Source organism: Canis aureus, chromosome 6 (genome assembly GCF_053574225.1).
Source record: "Canis aureus isolate CA01 chromosome 6, VMU_Caureus_v.1.0, whole genome shotgun sequence".
Lineage (NCBI taxonomy): Eukaryota > Metazoa > Chordata > Mammalia > Carnivora > Canidae > Canis > Canis aureus.
This window is the reverse complement of record NC_135616.1, coordinates 39,010,992-39,038,174: the sequence shown is the minus strand read 5'-3', so window position 1 is coordinate 39,038,174 and position 27,183 is coordinate 39,010,992. Positions and strand designations below refer to the sequence as shown.

General features: G+C 38.0%; 1 protein-coding gene across 5 annotated transcripts in view; it reads left to right on the top strand.

The window, feature by feature from the left end:
• ASH1L (ASH1 like histone lysine methyltransferase) overlaps positions 1–27,183 on the top strand; it is a 181,797-nt gene that overhangs the window by 25,750 nt on the left and 128,864 nt on the right. For all 5 annotated transcript variants that reach the window (XM_077901008.1, XM_077901003.1, XM_077901005.1 and 2 more), the window contains one exon: positions 284–804. In XM_077901008.1, the coding sequence (XP_077757134.1) occupies positions 385–804 (420 nt within the window). In that variant the 5' untranslated portion in view covers positions 284–384. The remainder of the gene's footprint in view (positions 1–283; positions 805–27,183) is intronic.

Here is a 27,183-nt window from a genome sequence, read left to right as displayed (position 1 = left end):
GAGTCCTAACCTGAAAAGCCTTATAAATGGAGCACTAAACCAATTCCTAACATGTACCACTATAGCCTGTTTAATGATATCTGTAGAATAATAAGCTTACTCTAAAAAATTTTAAGTTTATTTATAACTATATTAAATTCATTTCGTACTATATTTTGGTTAGTTTTACCTGTGATTTGGGGTTCTTCTTGGCCTCCTTGTCCCTCTCCCCTTATACCTATTTCTCATATTAATCAGTAGTTGCTTCTATTCTGATGACTATTTGTTATGGTTTATCCTGCAGAGAAAGAGATGCTGGATGCAAGTTTTGGAGATCCCTGTTTTTTATGGAACACAGTTCTGTAAAATTTTCATAAGCTTCTTTGGCAATAACAGACACTTGTGATGGACCCTAGAAATACTGCTATGTTAGGATTGGGTTCTGACTCGGAAGGATTTTCAAGGAAGAGTCCCTCTGCCCTTGGTACCGGCACAGTGGTCAGCAAGAGAGAAGGAGAGCTAGAGAGCAACACGAAAGAGGAAGAGGACCTTCGCAAGAGGAATTGGGACAGAAACAGCGAAGCAGGGAAGGAGGATGGTTTGACTGATGCACAGCAACAGTTTTCAGTGAAAGAAACAAACTTTTCAGAGGGAAACTTAAAATTGAAAATTGGCCTTCAGGCTAAGAGAACTAAAAAACCTCCAAAAAACTTGGAGAACTATGTATGTCGACCTGCCATAAAAACAACTATCAAGCACCCAAGGAAAGCACTTAAAGGTGGGAAGATGACAGAGGAGAAGGATGAGCACTGTCCTTCAAGACGGGTGAGTACAATTGCCATCACCTTGTGCTCATTGGGGATCCGAGGATTTCTCTATATGGACTTTTTATTTAAACTTGATACTTATTATGGAAGTTTGAGTTTAATCTCTGTATTATCTCCAAATAGTCTTTTTTTTTTTTTTTTTTTTTGAGACTACAACAGGCTCTGAGGCTTGTCTAGGACTATGCATGGCAGGGTGACCATGTATGCATTTGTGTTTTTATGGCAGGCGTTTGAAATGGGATATACCTATGTTGTTACTACTACATGGCGTTGGGAAAGAATACTGGGTTTGTAATCAGGAAACCTAGATTTGAATCTCACCTTCTTATTTACTAGACAGATTAACAGGGAAGAAATTGAGGCTCAGAGATGTTTAATGATTATATAATACCACCTGTCTTTTGAGGTGGTTATAGGGATCCAGTTTATTAACATATGTTGAAAGCTTTTGTGGGTTTTTTGTTCCATTTTGTTTTTGGGTTTTCTTGTTTGTTTTGTCTTTTAATAGAAGATGGGAGAGAGTGAGGAGTTAGGGGAGGGGCAGAGGGAGAGGAAGAGAGAATCTTAAGCAAGGCTCCATCTCATAGCCCTGACATCATGACCTAAGCCAAAATCAGGGGTCACATGTTTAACTGAGCCACTCAGGCATGCCATATGTTGAAAGCTTTTGTACAATGAATTGTTTAATACAAGGATTAATTCCTGTCACTCCTCATAAAGCAAGTTGATACATTAAAAATCGTCCCCATCCCTTCTTTCTCATAGGCTATCCAAATATAATAACTGATTTTTCTTAACCCTATTTACTCTGTAGTAAAGATACTAAATTTATTTTAGGTCATGTGTTGACCACAAGTTTTAGCCATTTCATGTAATATCTAATTTCAGGTGATGGGTACCATACAGGCCCACATGCATACTTAAATTATATGCATATATAAGTAAAACAATGAATCTAGGTAGAAAGAATTGACTTAACACTCTGGCTAAAATTTTGGAATATTCCTGACTGCGTGAAATAACTTGATTTTTACTGTTAATTCCTTAACATCAAATTCATGTGCTTTTTACATGTTACCAGAAACCTTAATGATACAGGCACTTTTGTTTTTCTCCAAATTGTTGTAGCATCCACAAATTTCTAATAGTTGCTATTCTTCAAAGATCATAGACATATGAAGTAGCTTGGGATGTTTTGTTGATAAAATGAACTGCGAATGAGTTAGATTACAAGCCAAGAAAAAAATGGGTATTGTACCAGTTCTTGAAAAAATGAACGGGATGAATCTTTGCTAAATTGATTAACCTCGTCTGAGCCCTATTTTCCTCATCTCTCAGAAGGGAATATCTGTTCCTGCTGACCTCAAGGATTTTCATAAGGTTGATTGGCAAAGATTTTTATCTAGACCTTTTCCTTTGAAACAATGTTACAGCTTATCTTCTACAGCTATAGAAGTCTTAGTAATCTTTCTATAGTTTTTTTTAATAGTCCATGCTAATGATGAGGTTTTGTACTTCGATGATTTCACAGTACATATTTACTCTCAATACATAGGTGGTTTATATCCATATATCTTGTTTTTAAATAGAATATAATCTGTGGTTTCTGATAGAAGGTTACGGAACTGCTAGTGATTAAGTTGGTATTTATTTTTCAGACAGCTACTTTAGCATAGGATGTTGGATATATTAGTAACCTCTGAATTAGTGCTTCAGAAGTAATGGAAAGAGCATGGGCTGTGGAATCAGAACCCAATTTTTTTTTCTTTAGAACCCAAGCTTAATAACTACACACAGACAATTGGGTTTATCTTACTCAGCCTTGGCCTTCTCTTTATAGTGTGGGACTATAAATGCCTATTATCTTCAATGGTTGTATACAGAATTAAATTTATATAAAGCATCTGGCTTGTGACAGGTTCCTGTGAATATTTTCTTTTCCTTATAGCCTGATGTCCGGCTTCACAACCTGTGGTCCTTGGGAGGGTGCGGGTGTGTGTGGTTGTCCTCACAAGGCAACCTGACAGTCTGTACAGAGTTTTGTGTTTGTTTGGGTACATTTTTTACATAGCTCTCACCAGCTTCTTAGAGGAGTTCATGACTGTAAAAAGATTAAGTATCCTTGGCCAAGAAGGGAAAGATGGAATATTATGAGGCATGTTGGGGCTTTTATTTTATTTTATTATTTTTTGGGAGGGGCTTTATTTTAAAACAAGGCTTTACCAAATGTAACTGAAACATGTACCCCCAATTCTTCAAAAGTAGTTGGGTTTTTGTTAGTGCTGCTTTTAGAGCAATTATTATAGGATGCCTGTGTGGTTCAGTCAGTTAAGTGTCTGACTCTTGATTTCGTTTCAGGTCATGATCTCAGGGTTGTGAGCTTGAGCCCCATGTTCAGCTCTGTGCTGGGCATGGAGCCTGCTTAAGATTCTCTGCCTTTCCCTCTCCCTAAAAAAATAAAATAAAAAATAAAGCAAATATTAAGCCTTACATTACTAGTAAAAACAAATATAGATCATATATTTTGTCTCTGTAGAATTTTTCTTTTGGCAATAGAGAGCAAAAACAAGACCCTCTGAAAAAAAATAAATTATTTTCTGTCATGATTAGTATTGAATGATTATTAACTGTTTATGTAATTTTTTTAAAACTGTTTATGTGAAAAAAAAATAAAATAAAATAAAACTGTTTATGTGGTTTTTAAAAACAAAACCCAGGGATCCCTGAGTGGCTCAGCGGTTTAGCGCCTGCCTTCAGCCTAGGGCGTGATCCTGAAGTCCCGGGATTGAGTCCCACATCGGACTCCCTACATAGAGCCTGCTTCTCCCTCTGCCTGTGTCTCTGCCTGTCTCTCTCTCTCTCTCTCTCTCTGTCTCTCATGAATAAATAAATAAAATCTTTAAAAAAAAAAAGTAAAAACAAAACCCAGGTTCCATTCCATGAGTGAAATTTTCCCTTTTCTTGAATTATGTGACATACTTCAAATATTTCACTAATTTATTAAAAATTTCAATTCATTGTTTAGAAACTGGCATATTAATAATTGAAGTTTGAAGTTCATTCTTTTGTGAAAATATTAGGAGATGATGCTCTTTTAATGTCTTTTACTTAAAGTTATATTATAAGGGTACTTAGGTGGCATCGGCCTTCAGCTTGGGTGGTGATCCCAGAGTCCTGGATCAAGCCCTGCATCAGGCTCTCTGCTCGGTGGGGAGTCTTTTCCCTCTCCCTCTGCCTCTCCCCCTGCTTGTCTGTGTGCTCTTTGTCAAGTAAATAAAGTCTTTTAAATAAAGTTATATCATAGATTTTAAGGATCCTGATTCTGTATTTAATGTATTCGTAATGTGTTTATTTAATATGTTTTTTAAATTTAATATGTATTTAAAGATATAATTGACTTACAATGCTGTGTACTTGATGTGAAGGCATACTTCGTTTATGTTTCAATGATTTTGAGACTTTCTATAATACATTTTGGCAAAACTAAAAAATTTCATCCTAATAATGATAGTAATTCAGTGTTGGCAGGAATCTAGGGAAACAGGCTCTTTCATTCACTGCTGATGTTGAGTAAATTGGTATAGCACTTTTTGAATTATGCTGCTTTTTTTGTTGGTTTACAGGGTTCTTTATACATTCTGTGTAAGACTTGGGAATATTAACTCCCTCTGTGTGGGTTGTCTTCTCACTTTCTTAACAGTGTCCTCTTATGCACAAGGGTTTTGGGTTTTGCTGAACTACTTGGTCTGTTTTTTATTCTATTGCCTGTGTTTTTGGTGTCCCATCCAAGAAATCACTGTCAAATCCAAATTCTTGAAGATTTTCTTCTATGTTTTCTTCAGGGCTTTATCATTTTAGCTCTTCTGTTTAAGTGAGAGATTTTCAGGTATCCATCTCACCCTGAACATGCTCTCTGAATTCAGAAACTAATTCAGATAGCAAGGGATACTTTGGACATGGGAAGCTGTTATAAAAAATGTCGTGTGTAGAGGCATCTGGATGGCTCAGTGAATTAAGCATCCAACTCTTGATTTTAGCTCAGGTCATGATCTCAAGGTTGAAAGATTGAGACCCACATCTGGCTCTGTGATGTGTGTGCATAGATGATGCTGTCACCTTTTCCCTCTACCCCTCCCCCCCATAAGTAAATTAAATGTCATGCATAATAGTATGGATATTGGACCAGAAAATATTAATTTGATTAGGTAATAGACTCCTATGATTCAGAATTTAAGAGATAAAAGGGGGAAACAATGAAATAGTGTTACCATCATTATCCTTCTCCCCCTCTGAGTAATTCTATTTCAGAATCCCCTTTTAGACGATCTTGTGATAACCCCTTACTGACTGCGATAACTGATCAAGCAGAATAGCCATTTCTCAATCAAAATGAAGAAAACTGATGTGTATATTGAATGCATTTTCAGGTTTACATTTACACTTGGAAAGTAATACCACATTAAGAACTACTTGTTTTGGAACCAAACTTGGTGCAAAGAATCTTCTAGGATAACTCCCAACATCAGTGTCTTTAATATCTCCCACAGATGTGTATATACAGGCAAATACATATGTCCCCCTCCTCCCTCATTAAAAAATGTAAATGTCTGGGGACACCTGGGTGGCTCAGTCAGTTAAGCATCTGATTCTTGATTCAGCTCCCTTAGTCCTCTGGAGATTGAGCCTCTCCTGGAGCTCAGCAGGGAGTCTGCTACTCCTTCTCCCTCTGCCCCTCCTTCCACTCCCTGCACGTGCTCTTTCTCTCTCTAAAATAAATAAATAATATCTTTAAAAAAAATTCCTGTAAAACTTTGGTTTTGTTATCTTGCCACTTCATATAGTGTCTGTCATTTCATAAGTTGTCAGGATGGACTATTTGTTCTTCTATAGCAGCATGCTAGAAAGTGAGAGTAGAGCTGGAAGTCATATTTACCTACATTTATTATACACGAACTTAAAAGGAGAAGAGGTAATGTTCCTTCCTTTCTAGCATTTAAACAAAATTTCAGTTATGAAATTGTGTAGCATGTATGTGTAGTTTATACATGATCTTAGTTTGCTTAGGATACTAAGCCCCAAAAAAGGTACTTTTGTGACAAATGAAAAATAAAATACATGTTTCCTGTAGCAGGTGATTCAAACAAACTTGTTTGAGCTTAAAGAGATGAGGGTCTATTTCAATACTGCTCTACCCTGATTACCATTTAGGTTGCAGAGCATTGACCTCTAGTACTGTGTTGTCTACCATTTTGCTGGTGAATAGTTTATTTGGTGCCATTTTAGCCCAGTTAAGTGTATTTAATGAGCACAGTGGATTATAAATAAAATTTACAGAGCTAATTATAATTTTCCTCCAAAAGATAGTTTTCTCTTTGGAAAAGAAATGCCTGTGCCAATGTAATAGATTCTTTAGGAAACAGTTCATTGAAGAGGCAATTTTGAACCTCAGCGAAGTGATTTTTATGGAAAGTTATTAAAATCCACGTGAATCCAAGTATTCTAATTAAGTCCTGTTGGTCTGAGATTTTATTAAATTACAGAACTGATAGATTAATGTTTTTTTTAATAAGAAAATATGCGGATAATAATAATAGTACCTCAGCTCTTGCTTAGTATAGCTAATTTGCCTAGCAGTTTTTAATTTGCTGCACCCAAATCCCACTTGTTTTGAGATGAAATTGGGGCAAAAGTGGGCCAGATACTACCTAGATTTTGGCTTTTCTTTCTTTCTTTTTTTCCAGAGAGAGAGGAAAAGAGTGCGTGCAACCTGGGGATGGGTGAGTGGGACAGAGGTAGAAGGAGGGAGAGAATCCTAAGCATGCTCAATGCAGAGTGTGATGTGGGGCTCAATCTCAAGATCCTGAGATCATGACCTAAGCTGAAATCAAGAGTCAGAGGCTTACCCGTCAGAGCTACCCAGGTGCCCGTGTCTATTACACTTTAGATAACTGGTTAAAGAACTAATATTTTACTCACGTTACTTATATTACTCATATTTATACTTTTCACAAAGGAAGATCAAATTTTATATCACTTTATTTTGAACATAATTTCTGTCTAGTCTGACAGTGTTCTTTGATTTATTTCTCCATAAAATATTTGAGTGCCTATGCTGTGCATTAAACAGGTTATTATCATGTGATAACAACTTCCACAAAAATACAGAGTATTTATGAATTCACAGAATTGTTGGGAGAAGGTGGGAGGAGAATATGCAAGGAAAGCTTTATTAGAGACATTTGTATTCAGAATTAGGTATTGACATCTTTGTTAGAATTTGCTAGAAAGAGGGGCTTTGGGGGCAAAGTAAATATAAGGGCAGAGGCACAGATAGCATGTCTTATAGACATTGTCAGTTGTGATATAGGACAAGAATTTGAAAGCCCTTTAGTTTAGGTGAGTCCTGAGAAAACAGAATGAAGGCCTAGTAGAGGTACTTACATGTTGTGCTTTCTGTTGTACTCAAAACTTAGGGAAACTCCACTTCAGTTTTTGTCTGCAGTTTCTTAAGAAATCTTGGGTTGAAGTTTTTTTTCTCTGTTCTGACAAAGTATTTTAATTTTTTTTTTAATTTTTATTTATTTATGATAGTCACAGAGAGAGAGAGAGAGAGAGGCAGAGACACAGGCAGAGGGAGAAGCAGGCTCCATGCACCGGGAGCCTGACGTGGGATTCGATCCCGGGTCTCCAGGATCGCGCCCTGGGCCAAAGGCAGGCGCTAAACCACTGCGCCACCCAGGGATCCCAGTATTTTAATTTTCAAACCATGTAGTGTTGCTTCTAACATAAATTTTTAAAAGTTGTGTGACCATGCACATTTGTTTTTAAGGACTTTTTTCTTTGTTTTTAAAGTTCAAAAATGTTGTGGTTGTACTTTATATCACTGTACCTTTTAGGAAGAGGAAATTTTTTTTTTTTTAAGATTTATTTATTCATGAGAGGCAGAGGGGGAGAAGTAGGCTCCCTGCAAGGAGCCCGATGTGGGACTTGATCCCAAGACTGGGATCACGCTCTACCACTGAGCCACTCAGGTGCGCCCCGAAGGAGGAAACATTTTAAAGTTAAAATTGCTCTTTTGATAAGTTTTTTTTTGGGGGGGATATTGTAGTTAGTAGGAACCCTGTCATTTATATCTATAATGTTAAATCTTACCAAAGATACAGTGCCTGAATTTTATTTTACAGACCTATTAATAGTGAACTACCTTGGTCTTTCATGCGGAGTAAAAGTCAAGCAGGAATAATATTCAGGCAGAGTGGTGCCGCTTCTTGAGCACACATAACTGCAACAGCAGGTGGCATTAGAGATCAGGTTTAAGGACAAGCGGCAAGGATTTAAATATTAAAGGGGGAAGGGAAGTGAGGTGTATTGGGGGCTCAGGATGCAGTGGGCAAAGCTCAGCGTGACCCTTCTTGGTGTTGGTTTGTCAAAGATTTTTTTTTTTAAACCAACTGCTTCATAATAGAATTGTACTTCTTAGAATTAAGAATTCTCTTCAAAAAAAAAAAAAAAAAAGAATTCTCTTCCAGAAGAAAAGGAAACTTGTTATATGTCTAATACACCCCTCTCCCCTCACAACTAAAAGGTGGAAAAATATAAAGACATTATCTAAGATCTGTGTAATAACCGTTTCCTTTTTGTAATAAATGAGTATCACTTTGTACCAGGAAGTACCTAATGTCAGGAGTTAATATGATTGACTGAAGACCTACCAAGGAAGGGGGTGGGTGGTGGTTTGCGTATTAACTGTGATTTCCTTGGAACCCCTTAATATAAATATGGGTCTTCAAGCTGGAATTATGGTGTTCCTGAGCCTTTAGTTTATCCAGAGTATATTATCTAAATTGAGATTATACAGATTAGCAAAAGAAGATAATGTGAACAAAGATGTCAGAAATGGTAATACTGGTAAAGTGAAATAGTAGCCACTACTCACTCTAAATAAAATGGGTTCTGAACTATTAAATTTGGCCTTTTTCTACTCTTCATTTTTAACAGCCAAGTTTTTACCTACTATATATGTTTTACCATCAGTTTTGGAAAATATCTGAAAGCCAAGTTTACAAGCTTACAATACAAAGGTCTGCTGCTGTATTAGGAAGTCAGAGTTTAGAAGGTGTGCAAAGGCATTCTGACACAAATGCACAGACGGTAGATACACTAGGATATTTTAGCTGGTTTTAGCCAAGCTACATGGAATTAGTAACACCTCAGAATACACGTGAAAGCAGAAAGATGATCCTAACAATTGCAGTAGTAACTTTTTACAGTAACAACAGTGAAATAAGATAGAACCTGCTTCTCAACACCATATTTTTATTTTTTGCCAAAATTGCTGAGTGTGATTGTCCCATAGTTCCTTGTCTAGTCCTTCATTGCATGCGTAGAGTCGACAGAAGGCTGCGGAGCAAATCACAGACAATTAGAAGCCAGAGGCAAAAGGGAGCTTGATAACTTTTCTTTAAGAAGCTTGTTGATTGTGACTGCTAGGAATTATCAGAAAACTGGAAGTTCTCCTGAGCGTACTTGGTTGACACAGCTTTCTGTTAATTTCAATCTCAAGAAGTAAGTTAGCTAAGATAAAAATGAAAAATTAGAAAAATAAATTTGTTACTAAGTTCTTAAATAAAAAGAAAAAAGAAAAAAGTTTCATATGCAATGAGAAAGGAGGGAGGATGAGAGGGTAGAAAGTACTCAGCTCACATGTACCTAATTCTATGAAAGGTTTCCTGGGCACTAACCTCTGTGCTTCCCTGCGTGTATTTGTTTTATAATATGTGTCATGTTATACTGCAGTTATATGCTTGTCTTTTATTTACCAGTGAATGAATGTTCCTTGAATGTAAGGTTGATCATTTTAGTTTTTGTATTTAAGAATCACAAACCAGGGGATCCCCGGGTGGCGCAGCGGTTTGGCGCCTGCCTTTGGCCCAGGGCGCAATCCTGGAGACCCGGGATCGAATCCCACGTCGGGCTCCCGGTGCATGGAGCCTGTTTCTCTCTCTGCCTGTGTCTCTGCCTCTCTCTCTCTCTGTGACTATCATAAATAAATTAAAAAAAAATTAAAAAAAAAAAAAGAATCACAAACCATGCTTAAAAAATAGGTCATTAAGATTATGGACTGTGTGTTAAGATCGGTCAGCATTAAAAAAAAAAAAATACCAGCACCAAAAATAAACCCATTAACATTTAGCTTGGTAATAAGAGGAATTGTTTCCATAGCCCTAAGATGGTGCTTTTTGCATATATTTTCCTAACTAAACTACTCATAAATATTTTCTCCTTTCAGTTACTAAAAGCATTTATTAAAACTATTAGGTCTATTTCAAACAATCTATAGTTTGCTACTTTTAAGAAATTAGTGTTATTACCTGTGGCTGTTTCATGAATTTCCGGGTAAATCACAACTTTGGTGATTTCCCTTAGAAAACCCATTTGTGGGATCCCTGGGTGGCGCAGCGGTTTGGCGCCTGCCTTTGGCCCGGGGCGTGATCCTGGAGACCCGGGATCGAATCCCACATCGGGCGCCCGGTGCATGGAGCCTGCTTCTCCCTCTGCCTGTGTCTCTTCCTCTCTGTCTCTCTCTGTGTGACTATCATGAATAAATAAATAAAATCTTAAAAAAAAAAAAAAGAAAACCCATTTGTCTTATAATAGGTCAAACAAAACCTTTCTTAATTTTACCACAATAGAGTGCTAAACTAAGCTGTCTGTAATATCTCCGTTCAAAAACAATCCCACATTAGGTTCTTAGTTTAAGAAAGCATTTTTAGATGTCAAATACCTCTTCAAAGCATTTATTTATTTTTTATTTTTTAAAGATTTTATTTATTTATTCATGAGAGACACAGAGAGAGAGAGAGGCAGAGACGTAGGCAGAGGGAGAAGCAGGCTCCATGCAGGGAGCCTGACGTGGGACTCTATCCCGGGTCTCCAGGGTCAGACCCTGGACCAAAGGTGGCGCTAAACCGCTGAGCCACCCGGGGCCACCCCTCTTCAAAGCATTTAACACATCTTAGTGACTCATCCACTAAAGGTGGTACAAGATGAGCCCAAGTGACACTGTTTTATCTATACTTCTGTCAGGTGTCGTTTATTCCAGTTCCTTTTTTTTTCTTTTTCCTTTTTAATCAGTGTTTCTGGTTGAGGCTTCTTAGCTCTATCCAGGGAATAAGAGGTCACATTCTCTCATCTTACCTGCACCTTGTGAGTTAAGTGCCATCTCTGAGTGTACTCTTTCTCATACTAAGTCAAAAAAGGATCCAGAATTCGAGGCTACCTTATCCCACTGCTACCTTTCCACTCCTGTGTTCTTATTGACAAAAGTTATTCAAACAGGAAGACCTGATGGTGTTCAGGTATCTTCAGGTCCTGCTTTGAGTGGAGTTCTGTTGTCTTACCTTCATACTGATTGTTATTTTGGAAGGTGCTTGAACTAGTTATTTTGTAGTAGAGAAGAGAACAGCTGGCACAAAGCCCAGCTTCTCCATGGCAGCCGCTATTATGCACATTATCCTGGATCTTCACATTTCAATAAAGCCTTCCTTTTACATACACAAACAGCTAAGGGGGCAGCTATGATCTGTCTTAAGCCTTGGAGACAAAACAAGATGCCACTCTTTTCCCAAAATACCGTCTATTATGGAAACATCTGCTCCTGTAAATGGAGGGGAAAGCAGATTCCGTCTATTGCAATGTGCAGCAGACTGCTATAAACGTACCAGGAAAATTCAAACTATCATAGTCAGTTTCATCAGGCTCATCCTCAGTTCTTTTCATTTTGTGGTAGAAACTTCTCTAATCAGTGCTACATTTGGCTGATTGAGCAGTTCACGTTCTCTTAAAGTGCTGGATTTAAGGATATCTGCTTGACTCTGTATTGTGGTTTGTTTGGTATACAAAATGAGGTATGGTGAATGTGAATATCTCTCATTTCATTGTTGATCTTGGTAATGGAAAAAGTCATTATTGAACTGCATTGAAAGAAGTCATAGGTTTCCTTAAGTCCCAGGGAATTAAGCCTAAATATTATCATGCTGACTTGCTAATTCACATGCTGCTTTTTATGGTTGCCTGTTCATATCTTTTATTTCATTTTAATGACTGTAAATCACTCCAGGGATGCTCACATACAGACTGCTCCATAAGTGCTTGTTGCTAATTAATTTCAAGATATAGCTGCATAGAAACAAATAAAGACTTTGGGGGAGACATCAGAATTAAAGCCTTACATGATCTAACAAAACCTAGGGGGAAAAAAAAACAAAAACAAAACAAACAAACAAAAAAAACCTAGGGATTTTATGAAATTGAGCCAGTCAGACGTCTCTATATTTCTAATTCCTTTTTTTAAGATTTTTTATTTATGAATTTATGAGAGATATATAGAGAGAGGCAGAGACATAGGCAGAGGAAGAGGCAGACTCCATCCCAGGACCGGGGATCACAACCTGAGCTGAAGGCAGAGATGCTCAACCACCCAGCCACCCAGGTGTCCCTATATTTCTAATTTCAAATGTAGTTTTACAAGTAACTTAACATTTCTTACTATCGTTGGGGAAAAATTTGTCCATAAATCTCTTTCCTTACATTTTTTAGTGGCTATCCTAGCATTTCCCCAACACAGTTATAATAATTAAACTAAGTTCATTTTTAGATAAGCCTGGCATTTCATGGGTACATTATAATAACAAAATAATCCAAATTCCTTCTTCCCCCTCCCCTTTATGTCATAATCATGGTTCATTTCACTTCTATATAAGGATATATATAATTATATATATATATATATATATATATATAATTGTACTTTGTCAAATACATTGTTGCTATTATTTTAAACAAACTTGCCTATTAGGTCAATTAAGAATAAAAAAAATGAAAGTTTATATGTCATCTTCACTTTTTCCTTCCTCAGTGGTCTTCCTTTCTTAGTTTATCTGTCTTTATCTAGTTTCTGAAATATTTTTGTTCTCTCTGAAAAATTTTAACATCTTGGAAGGCAGGTCTGCTGGATACAAATTCCCTCAATTTTTGTCAGTGAAAATATTTCTTCTTCACTTTTTTTTTTTTTAAGATTTTATTTATTTGACAAAGAAAGTGAAAGAGCAGGGGGAGTGGCAGAGGGTTAGGGTTAGCAGACTACCCCCCCTGAGCTCTACACCCTCTGACCTGAGCCAAAGGCAGACACTTAACCAGCTGAGCCACTCAGGAGCCCTTCTTCTTCACTTTCATTTTTATTTTTTTATTTTTTACTTTTTTAAAGATTTTATTTGTTCATGTGAGAGAGAAAGAGAGGCAGAGACATAGGCAGAGGGAGAAGCAGGCTCCATGCAGGGAGCCTGATGTGGGACTTGATCCCTAGGACTCCAGGATCACTACCTGAGCTGAAGGCAGACGGCTTAACCGCTGAGCCACCCAGGTGTGCCACCTCTTCTTCACTTTTAAAGGATAATTTCACAGGGTACTGAATTCTAGATTGGTGATTTTTTTTTCTTCTAACACTTTTTTTTTTAATAAATTTTTATTTATTTATGATAGTCACAGAGAGAGAGAGAGAGAGAGAGGCAGAGACACAGGCAGAGGGAGAAGCAGGCTCCATGCACCAGGAGCCCGACGTGGGATTCGATCCCGGGGCTCCAGGATCGCGCCCTGGGCCAAAGGCAGGCGCCAAACTGCTGCGCCACCCAGGGATCCCTCTTCTAACACTTTAAATCAATTTCAGTCCACTGTTCTTCCTTGCACATTCCAAGAAGTTGGATATAATTCTTAGGTTTGCGCTTTTGTATGAAGGTATATTTACCCTTTGGCTTCATTTAGGATTTTTTCCTTTATCTTTGATTTTCTGTAGTTTGAAAACAGTGAGTCTTGGTATAGGTTATTTTGGTTTTGTTTTGTTTGCATTTATCTTATTATTCTGTGAGTTTTTTGTACTTGGTTTGTGGTGGCTGGTATTAAATTGGGAATATTGTCAATCATTATTTCAAATATTTTTCCTGTTCTTTTCTCTCTCCTTCTTTTATTCCCCTTATGCAAATGCTACAGTTTCCCACACTTTCTATATCTATTGTCCTGTTTTTTTTCAGTCATTTTCCTCTTTGCTTTTTTAGTTTTAGAGGTTCCTATTAAGATATCCTCAAGCTGGGAGATTCTTTCCTCAGTTGTATTTTGTCTGCTAATGAGCTCATCAAAGCCACTCTTCATTTTTAGTGTTTCTGTTCTCTGGAACTTTTTTTGTTTCTTTCTTAGAATTTCCACCTCTCTGCATGCTTCACCTATCTGTTTTCACATGAGGTCTACCTTATCTAGTAGCATATTCATCATAGTTGTTTTAAATTTCCAGTTGGATACTTTGACACCCTGTAGTATTTAAGGAGGATTTTTTTTAATTAACTTTTTATTAAAATTTTTTTAAATGGGGCAGCCCCGGTGGCCCAGCGGTTTAGCGCCGCCTTCAGCCCAGGGTGTGATCCTGGAAACTCCGGATCGAGTCCTGCATCGGGCTCCCTACATGGAGCCTGCATCTCCCTCTGCCGTGTCTCTGCCTGTGTGTGTGTGTGTGTGTGCCTTTCATGAACAAATAAAATCTTTAAAAAAAATTTTTTTTAATGTATTAGAAAAAATAATATGAGCTGACTTGAGGGACAGAGGGGGAAGCACCCTCTGAGCCAAGATTCAGGGCTTAATCCCAGGACCCCGGGATCATGATGTGAGCCAAAGGCAGACATTAAGCCTGATTTTCTTTTTTTTTTTTTTTTAAGATTTTAATTATTTATTCATGAGAGACACAGAGAGAGGCAGAGACACAGGCAAAGGGAGAAGCAGGCTCCATGCAGGGAGCCTGATGTGGGACCTGATCCCTGGACTCCAGGATCATACCCTGGGCCAAAGGGAGGTGCTCAACCACTGAGCCACTCTGGCATCCTTATTTGTTTATTTTAGAGAGAGAGAAAATATGTGAGTTTGTGGTGGGGAGAGGCAGAGGGGGAGAGAGAGTAAGAGTCTTAAGCAAACTCTGCATTGAGCCCAGAGCCTGAAGAGGGGCTTAGGGGTTTGGTCTCGCACTGCTGAGGTCACCAGCTGGGCTGAAGGCAAGAGTCTGGCTGACCTTTAACCAGCTGAGCCACCCAGATGCCCCTGAGTCTGATTTTAATGCTTTCAATGTCTTCAAACTGTGTTTTTTGTCTTTTAGTATATCTTGTAATTTTTTCTTGATGAGTAGGCATAATGTACTGGGTAAAAGGAATTGCTGTAAATAGACTTTTAATGATATAAGGTGTAAGGTGTGAGGGGAGGGGAGATAGTCTTTAGTCTCATTACTAGGCCTCGCTCTTTTAGGAAGCCTGCATTTCTAGACTGTGAACTTCACAAATGCTTCTCAGTTTCCCCCTCTCCTCTTGAGGTAGGACAGAATGGTTAGAGTAGGCTAGAGTTGGATGTTTCCCTTTCCCCAGAGCAGTTAGGTTTTGTTAAATTCCAATAGGTTTATATACTCTGCTTAGTAGTGTCTCCTGAGGGCAGACCTTATTAATATAATACTCTGACATATTTCAAAATAGTTCTCTTTCTCCCTCCTCCTCTGGGAAGTGGGATAAGGGGTTCTCATTGTGAGAACCTGGTTATAGATACAGGAGCATAAAACTCAGAGAAGTGTGGAGGATGGCAGTGGCTGATTCCCCCAGGAGTTTTCAGCTCCCAGATGGTTGTGCACTAAGCCTCTCACAGTTTGGAAGTTACAGTTCAGGGCTCTCTACCAACGTTTCAGCTCATTTTTTTCTGCTCTGGTAATTTAGGACTCTCTTTAGGTCACTTCAGTTTGGGGGACAGTAGTAGTTTGCCCTGTGACCTACTTCCAGTATGGATGTAAGAACACTTGAGGGGATTCCTGGGTGGCTCAGCGGTTTAGCACCTGCCTTTGTCCCAGGGCGTGATCTTGGAGTCGTGGGATCGAGTCCCACGTCAGGCTCCTTGCATAGAGCCTGCTTCTCCCTCTGCCTGTGTCTCTGCCTCTCTCTCCATGTGTGTGTCTCTCATGAATAAAATAAATAAAATCTTAAAAAAAAAAAAACCACTTGTTGATTTTTCAATTTGCTTAGCTTTTTACTTTTTGTTAGGATGGAGTGGTAACATTCCAAATTCTTCATAAACCTTGTATCTATAGACAGTGCAATGTTGGTGTGTGTAATTGCTTTACAAGATAATAGAGTTGTCTAAATTTCCATCTGCATCTCAGCTTTCATTGCATGAACACTAGTTTCAATATATGCCATGTAATAGAACAATAGGTTGAGGAACTTCCCACCGCACTCACACACTCCTAAGGCACAACATTGTTTCAGTGGGTTCCAGTAAACAAACTACTTTGAATAAGTTTTCCTATGTTGATGTTGTTATTTGTAGAGTAACATTAGAGCTTTCCATATTTAAGTCACTCTTTTTTTTTTTTTTCTAACCATGTAATAAGGCTAGTTCTTCTTGTTTCATTAAGTACATGGCAAATTAATCTTAAAATCTCTGGTGTAACAAGAATGATGAAGGGCAGCCTGTTTGGCTCAGCGGTTTGGTGCCGCCTTCGGCCCGGGGCGTGATCCTGGGTCCCATGTTGGGTTCCCTGCATGGGGCCTGCTCTCTCTGCCTGTGTCTCTGCCTCTCTCTCTCTCTCTCTCCCTCTCTCTCTCTGTCTCTCATGAATAAAAAAAGAAAATCTTAAAAAAAAATGATGAAAATAGCCTACTACTGTATTTATGTTTACTGACAACAAGTCTGTGCTCTAATTCTCTAAACATACAACTTGAGGATGTGATCAAAGCTTTTTTTTTTTTTTTTTTTTTTTAAGATTATATTTATCAGAGTACGAGCGGGGGGAGGGGGAGAGAGAGAAGCACTGCAGTGGAATCTGAGGCAGGGCTTGGCTGGATCCCATGACCCTGGGATTATAACCTGAGCTGATCATATACTTAACCAACTGTACCACCCAAGCATCCCTGAACAGAATATTCTAGTCTGATGATTCCCAAGTCATTCATAGCTTTCACTATATTTGTTCTTTTGTCAGTATTAATTAGATGATAATTTTGCATATTTTTCCTTTTTTTTTTTTTTTTTTTAGATTCTATTTATTTATTTGAGGGAGAGAGACCAGAGACAGGGGGAGAGGGAGAAACCGACTGCCCACTGAGCAGGGAGCCTGACACAGAGCTCGATCATGGGATCCTGGGATCATGACCTAAGCCCAAGGCAGATGCATAGCTGACTGAGCCACTCAGGCACCTATATTTTTCCTTTATTGATTTTTCCTTTCTATAACAGTTTATTTTAGTCCGATTCATTCGTTTAAGCAGTGTGATATGCAAGTATCTTTCAGCAAAAACCAAAGCAGAAGTTTATCATCTCATGCTGTCAAGCATGCATGTTTTTATGTATATGAATGTTTGATGTGCAAGAAACAGATGCAGCATATTTAATCATATTCACATTTTGTTTACAGTAGAAAGATTTAGGAACAAGTTTTTTTAATAGGATGTTTTCTCAAAGGAACTTAGTGGGCAGATCTCAAAAAAATATTTTTCAACTACTGAAAATGATTGTCAGTCTGTAGCAGTGCTTCAAAAAGCATTATTCAAATTTTAGGCCTCCGGCAGCCTGGGTGGCTCAGTGGTTTAGCGGCCCCTGCAGCCCAGGGCATGATCCTGGAGACCCGGGATCGAGTTCCGCATCGGGCTCCCTGCATGGAGCCTGCCTCTCTCTCTGTCTGTGTCTCTCATGAATAAATAAATAAAATCTTAAAAAAAAAATTTTAGGCCTCCTGAATCATACACCTTAAAGCATTTAATTTTTTTAATGAAGAACCACACTTGTAGATGTTTTGTTTTCCTCTAATATTTCCTACTTTTTAAGATACTTTATTATGTCCAGATCAAAGGTTATATGATTGAAGATGATTTATTTTGGAGTTTTCTCTCATGAAACTTTGAGCTAAGTTGGCATGCTTTTTTTTTTTTTTTGCATGCTTTTTTTTTATTTTTATTTTTTATTTATTTATGATAGTCACACAGAGAGAGAGGGAGAGGCAGAGACACAGGCAGAGGGAGAAGCAGGCTCCATGCATCCAGAGCCCGATGTGGGACTCGATCCTGGGTCTCCAGGATCGCGCCCTGGGCCAAAGGCAGGCGCTAAACCGCTGCGCCACCCAGGGATCCCAAGTTGGCATGCTTTTAATTAATTTTCATACAACATGAAGAATTGCTAAAGAGGTATTTTTCTTGAAAGCTCCAAGGATTAAAGAGTAAAACATTTTACTTAAAAGTTAATGTTTAATGTTACTTAGCTTAGTGCACTAAAATTCTAGGAAGGTGAAAATTATGATGTAAATGCAAGTCTGTTATTCTTTTTTTTTTTTTTTTTATGATAGTCACAGAGAGAGAGAGAGAGAGAGAGAGAGGCAGAGACACAGGCAGAGGGAGAAGCAGGCTCCATGCACCGGGAGCCCGACATGGGATTCGATCCCGGGTCTCCAGGATCGTGCCCTGGGCCAAAGGCAGGCGCCAAACCGCTGCACCACCCAGGGATCCCCAAGTCTGTTATTCTTTTATGATTATTTAAATTCTGTTAGCATCTATTTACTTAATCTTAAAATGTTCATATTAATCTAGATAACATACTCTTAATATTTATATTGTCAATGTCCTTGCTTATTTAACTATTTGAAAGTTTGTTTTAGAACATGAAACTAACAGTTTTTGTGATTATAAGTATTTCAGCATTTCAGTTTTAAAATAATACATATACCTCTGCTTACTAAATGTTAACACCTGATGCCTTTAAGGAAGTTCTTCCTGTTTCAAATAGAATTCTTACCTTTATTTGAAAGTGAAAATTCAAGTAATACCACAAATCCAAGTGTCATGCCCTATTTGTATTATTGACAATGTTAGACTGATTATAACTAGTAGTAATCTATTATGGTGATTACTCCTAGTTTTGTGATACCAGAAAAAGCATGAAAGTAAACATTCAGTTGTTTGACTTTCTTGAGACTGAAGCCAAACTTGGTAAAAATCTGCCTTCAAGTATAAATTCATAGTATCCTTTAGAAGGAGATTCTTTTTTTTTAAGATTTTATTTATTCATGACAGAGAGAGGCAGAGACACAGGCAGAGGGAGAAGCAGGCTCCATGCAGGAAGCCGGACATGGAACTCAATCCTGGGACCCCAGGATCATGCCCTGGGATGAAGGCAGGTGCTAAACTGCTGAGCCACCCAGGGATCCCCTAGAAGATATTTTTAAATATTTCTGTAATTTTTATTCTTTTCCTGTCTTCCTCTTTATAATTTACCCATTCATTAGATTCTGTGAATATGTTTCCTGAGGTCTCATTATTTTCTTAATTCTTCACTTCTTGGTAGTCACTCATAGTAATGGCAAAGTATAAAAGCCCTATCTTTTAGCATTTATTTCTTCCCTTATTCTAGTGAGTTTGAATGTGTTTTCTTGTTCTGCTATTTAATTCTCTGCTTCAAATTGTCTGTTCATATCTTTGTTCATGTTTAAGATATTGTTTGTTATTATTTTTTAAAAGCTATATCCCAGGGTGCCTGGGTGGCTCAATGATTGAGCATCTGCCTTTGGCTTAGGTTGTGATCCCAGATCCTGGGATCAAGTCCCACGTCAGGCTCCCCACAAGAAGCCTGCTTCTCCCTGTGCCTATGTCTGCTTCTCTCTCTCTGTCTCTCATGAATATATGAATAAAATAAAATAAATAAAATAAAATAATAAAAAATAAAATAAAATAAAGCAAAGCTATATCTCAGTGGGGATCCAGGGTGTCTGAATTGGTTAGGCATCCCACTTTTGGATTTGGTTCAGATCATGATCTCGGGATCTGGAGATCAAGCCCTATCTTGGATTCTTCACTGAGCCAGGAATCTGCTTCTCTCCCTCTGACTCTGCACCTCCCCCTGCTTGTGCGTTTGCACGTGCTCTCTCTCTCTAATAAATAAATAGTGTGTTTTTTTTTTAACTATATCTCCATGTTTTCCTTTATATATTTTTTTGTTACCTTTCTCCCAGAAAAATAGTCCCCTAGAGAAGAATTTAAAATTGATCTGCAGGACAGCCCGGGTGGCTCAGCGGTTTAGCACCACCTTTGGTCCAGGGAGGGATCTTGGAGACCTGGGATCGAGTCCCACGTCGGGCTCCTGGCATGGAGCCTGCTTCTCCCTCTGCCTGTGTCTCTGCCTCTCTCTCTCTCTCTCTCTGTCTATCATAAATAAATAAAAATAAATATTAAAAAAATAATAATAAATAAATAATAAAAATAAAAACAAATTTATTGGGCAGCCTGGGTGGGTCAGTAGTTTAGCACCGCCTTCAGCGCAGGGCCTGATCCTGGAGACCTTTGATCGAGTCCCACGTCAGGGGCCTGCATGGAGCCGCCTCCTCCCTCTGCCTGTGTCTCTGCCTCTCTCTCTCTGTGTCTCTCATGAATAAATAAATAAAATCTTTAAAAATGGGGAAAAAAAATTATTTCATCACAGTTCTCGAGTTTACAAGTCTGAGATCATTTTGCTGTCCAGGTTGATTTCTGGTGTGGACTGGCTTAGATATAGTCACTTTATTGATGTTTCCGCATATGACCTCTTCTATGTCAATGCAAAGCAAAGAGATCTATGAGTACTCTTCTTCTTACAGGGACCCCATTTTTATTAGATTTGTGCCTCACCTTTTAATTTCATATATGCTGAAATAAAGGTCTCTGGACCTTGTAAGAGAATTCAATGAAGTGACTGACAGTAATAAATGAGAAATCAATAACCTTCATATGTATACAAAGAATCAAAAGATAAAATGAAAGAATAGATTTCCACATAAAAGAAGTGAAATATATAGAAACAAAAACTATCAGGGCTTAAGATCTATATGAAGAATGCTTCAAAATACTATTGAGTTTTGAGCAAATGGAAATGGTTTTGAAAAAGATCATCATGAAGTTCTCCCAAAATTTATCTGTGAATTTTTTATTGTGGTAAAATATATATAATGCCACGTTTACCTTTTAAACCGTCCCACATTTACAATTGTGTGGGCATTAAGTACATTCACATTGTTGTGAATCACTACCTGTAGAACATTTTTGATCTTCCCCCAACTGAAATTCTGTACTCCACTTAACATTGACAGAACAGAGCTTCCCAGCTCTGCAGCCCCTTGGCAGCTGCTACTCTACAATCTGTCTATAAATTTGACTACTCCAGGTACCATATAAATCGAATCATATAATATTTGTCTTTTTGTGATGGGGTTATGTCCTTTAGCTTAATGTTCTCAAGGTTCATCCATGTTGTATAGTATATGTCAAAATTTCCTTCCATTTTAAGGCAGAATAATAAACAATTGTGTATATATGCCACATTTTCTTTATCATTTACCTGTCAGTGGACATCAATGGAATTACTTCCTCCTGGCTGTTGGTGAATAATGCTGCTGTGAACATCAGTGCAGAAATCTCTACACAAGTCCCTTCCTTCACTTCTTTGGGGAGTATTTGTAAATTTAACAATGGCAGTTAAAATGATACTTTTTTTTGGCACTAGATAAATTGCTTGTACCATTTATATGGAAAAATAAGAGTAGCAGTGACATTTCTGAACCAAGCAGTTACAGGTAGGAATCAGTCTTACAAGAATATAAAGTTAAAATGATGGAACATTGTGGTAGTAGTGAATGTACATAGAGAAAATCAGTGACACAGAATGGAAATCTATCAGTAGACCCAAGAACTTAATGTATGAAAAGTGTATTTCATGTCATAGGATGAATGACAAAATGATTTGGTAAATTCTATTGGAACTGAGTAGTTGTCTAGGGATTTTACACATATATGGATATATAAAACTTCAGGAGAATATGATTTTTTTCATTTTCTCACAGCTATATATCCTTTTTAAACTTTTTGGATTCATTTTTTTAATTTTATAAATTTAATTTTTTTAAGGATTTATTTATTTTTATTTTAGAGAGTGGGGAAGGGCAGAGGGAAAGAGAAGGAAGAGAATCCCAAGTGGACTACTCAGTGAATGGGGAGCCAAATTTGGGGCTTGATATCATGATCATGACCTGAGGGAAAACCAGGAGGTGGATGCTTAACCACTGAGCCACCCAGGCACCCCAGATATATTTATTTTTAAAGAGAGAGAGAATGGGGTGGGGGTTGTCAGAGGGAGTGAGAGAATCCCAAGCAGACTCCCCACTGAGCATGGAGGTAGATAGGGGGCTCAGTCTCACAGCCCTGAGATCATGACTTGAGCTGAAATCAAGCCTCAGATGTTTAACCAAGTGAGCCACCAAGGCGACCCTCACTGCTGTATTTCCTTTGAGAATCAAAATATGCCATTGTTTTTCACATTTGAAAAGCATCTCTGATTCCACTTTATCTTCTAGCTTTTCTGATTCCCTGTTATTCATTACTTGGTTTTACATTTTTCTCTCCCCATTCTCTTTTAAACTCATTCCAATCAGGGTTTTGCTCTTGGACTTAACTGTGCAACAGCACTTTCTGTAACCCACAACCCCACAGTGCCACCTCCAGCAGAGAGATCCATGCTGTCGTTTCTGTTTGATCCATCAGTGGCAGTTGGCAGTCAGTAGTCAGCCCTTGTGGAGATGGGTTCCTCGCCTCAGCTCTGGAGTACCACATGTTCACTTGTGCTTCTGCTTCTCCTGCCTTCTGCTCTTACCTGTGGCTCCTTAGTCTTTGCTGGCTCTTCATCTCATGATGTGGCTGTGCCCCAGCATTTTGCCATTAGTCCTCTTTTCCATTCACATTCACCTTTACCTGGCTACATTAGCCAGCCTCAAGGCTTTAAATGTCTGTGTGCTGTTGTCTTGCAGATTTGAAACTTCCTGGTCACACTTCTCTGGTGGTAGAGGCCATTTTAGTCATACCACAACCAAAACTGATCTCCTGATAGTTCTGTTCCGTCCCCCACCATAAGTGTATGTGGCCTTCTCATCACTTAAACTGTTTACCCTAGTCCAGGGTCTCTATTCTCTCTTGTCCAGATAACACAATGGCTTACTAACAAGACTTCATGGAGCTACACCCTCGAGTCCCTGTCATTTAACAAAGCTTTATGAAGAAAGCAGCTGGAGGGAGGAATTGTTTGAAGATTTAAGTGACATCGCATCACTCTTCTGCTGAAAACCTTCTTGGGACTCCCTATTTCCTTCAGAGAAAAAGCTCAAGCCTTTGTAAGAGCCTAAAGGCCCTCATTGGTGTGCTCCCCATCACGTATTGTATTGCTGTCCGCATTCAGTTGCTCAAATCATGCTACACCAGCATTGTTGATGTTTCCTTTCATAACTTCCTCACTTCTAGTCTTTGCCCATGTGTCATCTGGCCAATGAGGCATCACTCAGTCACACAGCTCAGTTTCTCAGCCTCTCCTAACTCTCTCAGTGGCCTTCAGTTTTTCCCATAATAGTCACCAGCTTATAACATAATATTTTTATAATACTTGGTTTTCTTTATTATCTTTTTTTTTTTCTATTAAAACAGGGGATCCCTGGGTGGCGCAGCGGTTTAGCGCCTGCCTTTGGCCCAGGGCGCGATCCTGGAGACCCGGGATCGAATCCCACGTCAGGCTCCCGGTGCATGGAGCCTGCTTCTCCCTGTGCCTCTCTCTCTCTCTCTCTCTCTCTGTGACTATCATAAATAAATAAAAATTAAAAAAAAAAAAAAAATTTCTATTAAAACAATCTATGCAAGAACAGGAATTTTTTCTTTATTATTTGATATATCTCCAACGCTGAGTTAGGCATCCAATATACATTTGTTGAATGAAGAATTAGGTCACATACCTCTTCTGTGTAAAACCTTCCAATGGCTTCCCCTCTCTTGGACTAACAAAAGTTTGTCAAGTCTGCCCCTCTACTTCCTGCCACACTTAATTACAAACTTAACTACAAACACTTCCATGCTGAGCAACTGTGCATGACCCGCAAAATCATGTGACAGGACATTCAAAATAACAGGTAATAAATGTAAATAGAAATACAAAAAAGCCCACATTATAGGTTGTGAAATCTTAAACACTGACAATGGGAGTACACAGTCTTCTCTTCACATTTAGAATGTTCACATCCCACCAAAAAACTCATGTAGCATGTTGTAAACACTAAACAGAAAACTACAGATAGCTCTCGATCACAAACCCATTAATTACAAACCTGGCTATCATTACTCAATTACACCAGAGAAGCTCCTGCCACAGGGCCTTTCCTCTCAATGTTTTATCTTTGAGATATTCTCTTCTCAGGTAACTTACCTTTGGCTTTCTGTGGAGATGTGGTCTTCTCAATCAAGACTTTCCAGACAGCTTGTCTTAATATTGTAAATGCTTTCCAAGCCTAGTCTTTCTTCTTCTTCCATGCTCTTATTTTCTGCATAGCATATTTCACCACCTGAAATACTGAATATTTGACTTACCTTTTTATTACTTCTACCCCGCTCATGCATTAGAATGAACTCTCCATGATGAAAGGGATTTTTTTCTCTGCTTTTATTCTTGGCACTTAAATAGTAGGTATTTAGTATTTTCTGAAAAAAAAAATGAGTTCTTGATTAAGCAAGATATCATTAATTTAGAATCTCAAATATCTCAAATATCATTAATTTAGAATTAGAAAAATCTTTTTTTTTTTTTTTAAGATTTTATTTATTTATTCATGAGAGAGACAGAGAGACAGAGACACAGGCTGAGGGAGAAGCAGGCTCCATGCAGGGAACCCGACATGGGACTCCATCCCAGGTCTCCAGGATCACACCCTGGGCTGAAGGTGGCACTAAACTGCTGAGCCGCCCAGTCTGTTCCCGAATTAGAAAAATCTAACAAAAAATTTATTCATGAAAGTAATGTTATTTATGAAATATTTAGAAGTAAACTTGACAGCAAGTGTTTAGGATCTGTTTTAAATAAGATATTATAAATGTCCAGTAACACCAAAAAATTTAAATAGATAAATTTGCTCTGTTATTGTGGTGCTGATGTTAGTGTTGAGATATCTTTTTTCCTATCTTAATATACAAAGTTAAAGCCATTTGGATTTTTTGAAATTTCAAATGGATTTCAGAGCCACCTGGAAGTATACATATGCAAAAATAATAAGGTAACCTTATGAAAATGTTCTAAAATTAGTGGTATGGGATATGCAAGTCTGTGAATATACTAAAAAAACATTGAATTTGTGCTCTAAAAGAGAATTTTATGGTATATGAATTATATCTAAATAATGTTATAAATAAAATAGCCAAGAAATTTCTACAGGAATATAACAAAGAAAAATTAGTCCTTTCAAGTATTAAAACTTTTTATAACGTTATAGTATCAATATATTGTATTAGGGGCTCAGGAACAAAGGTAAATGTGAGTGAAGCAAAATGGCTTAAAGAAAGACCCAAATATAAATAGATGATGAATGTATTTCAAGTCAGTGAACATGAAGTGAGTAGTGGAAAACTTCCTTTTGAGGTAAAAGATGTGTACCTACTCACAGATTATTTTAAAATTCAAAGGAAAAAGAACAAAACTATTCACTGAAAAGGTGGTCAAGATTGTCGTCTTCAGGAGGGCATGACCTTTTCAAGTTCACTGTGATAACAGCGGTGAAGCTAAAGAGACCCTTGCGTTGACTCTAATGGTTAAGGTTTGTGAAAGGAGACTAAGTGTAAATCTTACCGCACTTACCTGGTTAGGTGACCTTGGGCAGGTAGTATCTCATCTCTTCTCGTGTGTTCTTACTGATCTTAATTGCAGTTCCTGTGTCATGCAGCCTTGGGGCTTCACTGACAACCTGTGCGAGGTGCTCAGAGTTTTTCATGTATATTTGAACGCATAAAAGATTGTAACTTGTTTAAGAAATCTAACAGGAAGTGGAAAGATGACTGACAAATTGGGGGAAATGGGTATAATGTGAGAGAACAAAAAAAGAACTATTCTCTCCAACATACTGAGGGCTCTTCTAAATCAGTAATGATCAACTCCAAAATATAGAAAGAGAATTGGGAACAAGGCCTTAAACAGTTACTTCCATGCTGAGGAACTATGCATGGCCCGCAGAATCATGTGACAGGACATTCAGAATAACAATAAATGTAAAAAGAAATACAAAAAAGCCCACATTATAGGTTGTGAAATCTTAAACACTGACAATGGGAATACACGGTCTTCTCTTCACATTCAGAATGTTCACATCCCACCAAAAAACTCATGTAAGCATGTTGTAAACACTAAACAGAAAACTACAGATAGCTCTCGATCACAAACCCACAGTAGGGCAAGTTAGTTCATGCACATGTAGTCTTTACAAAGAGCTGTAGATGAGGGAACCACCTGAAAGATCTTATGTGCTTAAATGAGCAAAGAGCCTTTGATTAAAAACAGGACAATAACAAGTAGATTTGAAAATGAACTTAAAAAGTAATTAATCCTAGAATTAATGGCATTTGAAATGAAAATGTAATAATGAACTTCTTAGAATGGTAAATGGGAGGCAGTAAAATTTCTGAACCTGGCTAAAACCAAACCACCCAAATCGACAGTGTTGAATTTCAGAATTATCAAGACCAGGTTGTCAGATCGTATTGTTACTGCTTTAAGAAGCATTGCCTAACAGTGTAGGAAATCACACATCCTAAATTGTTATCTTGAGTTGCAGAAGAGTATTGTTTGTACAGTCTGGATTTTTATAATGAACTCTTTTTTGCTTTAAAAAAACTTTTTCTCCCTTTGATACATAGCTGGTCCACATGTGTAACTATTTATTGTATATCCCTTTAGACCTAGCAGTCGTCCTCTAAAGGAAGTAATTGAACAAGTAGGTAAAGATTTATGTTGGGACGCCTGGATGGCTCAGTGGTTGAGCATCTGCCTTCGGTTCCACTCAGGGCGTGATCTCGGGGTCCCGGGATTGAGTCCACATCAGGCTCCCCACAAGGAACCTGCTTCTCCCTCTACCTATGTATCTGCCTCTCTCTGTGGGTCTCTCATGAATAAATAAAATCTTTTTAAAAAAAGATGCAACTGGATATTTATCATATATTCATAATAAATAACTGGAAATTATTTTAAACTCACCAAGTAGGCAGTTGGTTTTATGAATTACGGACTATTTTGAAACCATTGAATCAGTAGTCTAACATCTCATTTATTTGCACAGAATGGTATCTTGTATTATTTAACCGAGCTACAAACAAAAAGCATTTTGGGCCCATTTTTATAAAAGAATGTACATGTGTATGTTGTGTGTGTGATGGAAATACCTGAAATATAAAAGTATTTATCCATGGATGATAGCATTTTCGCCTCTTTTTAAATAAGC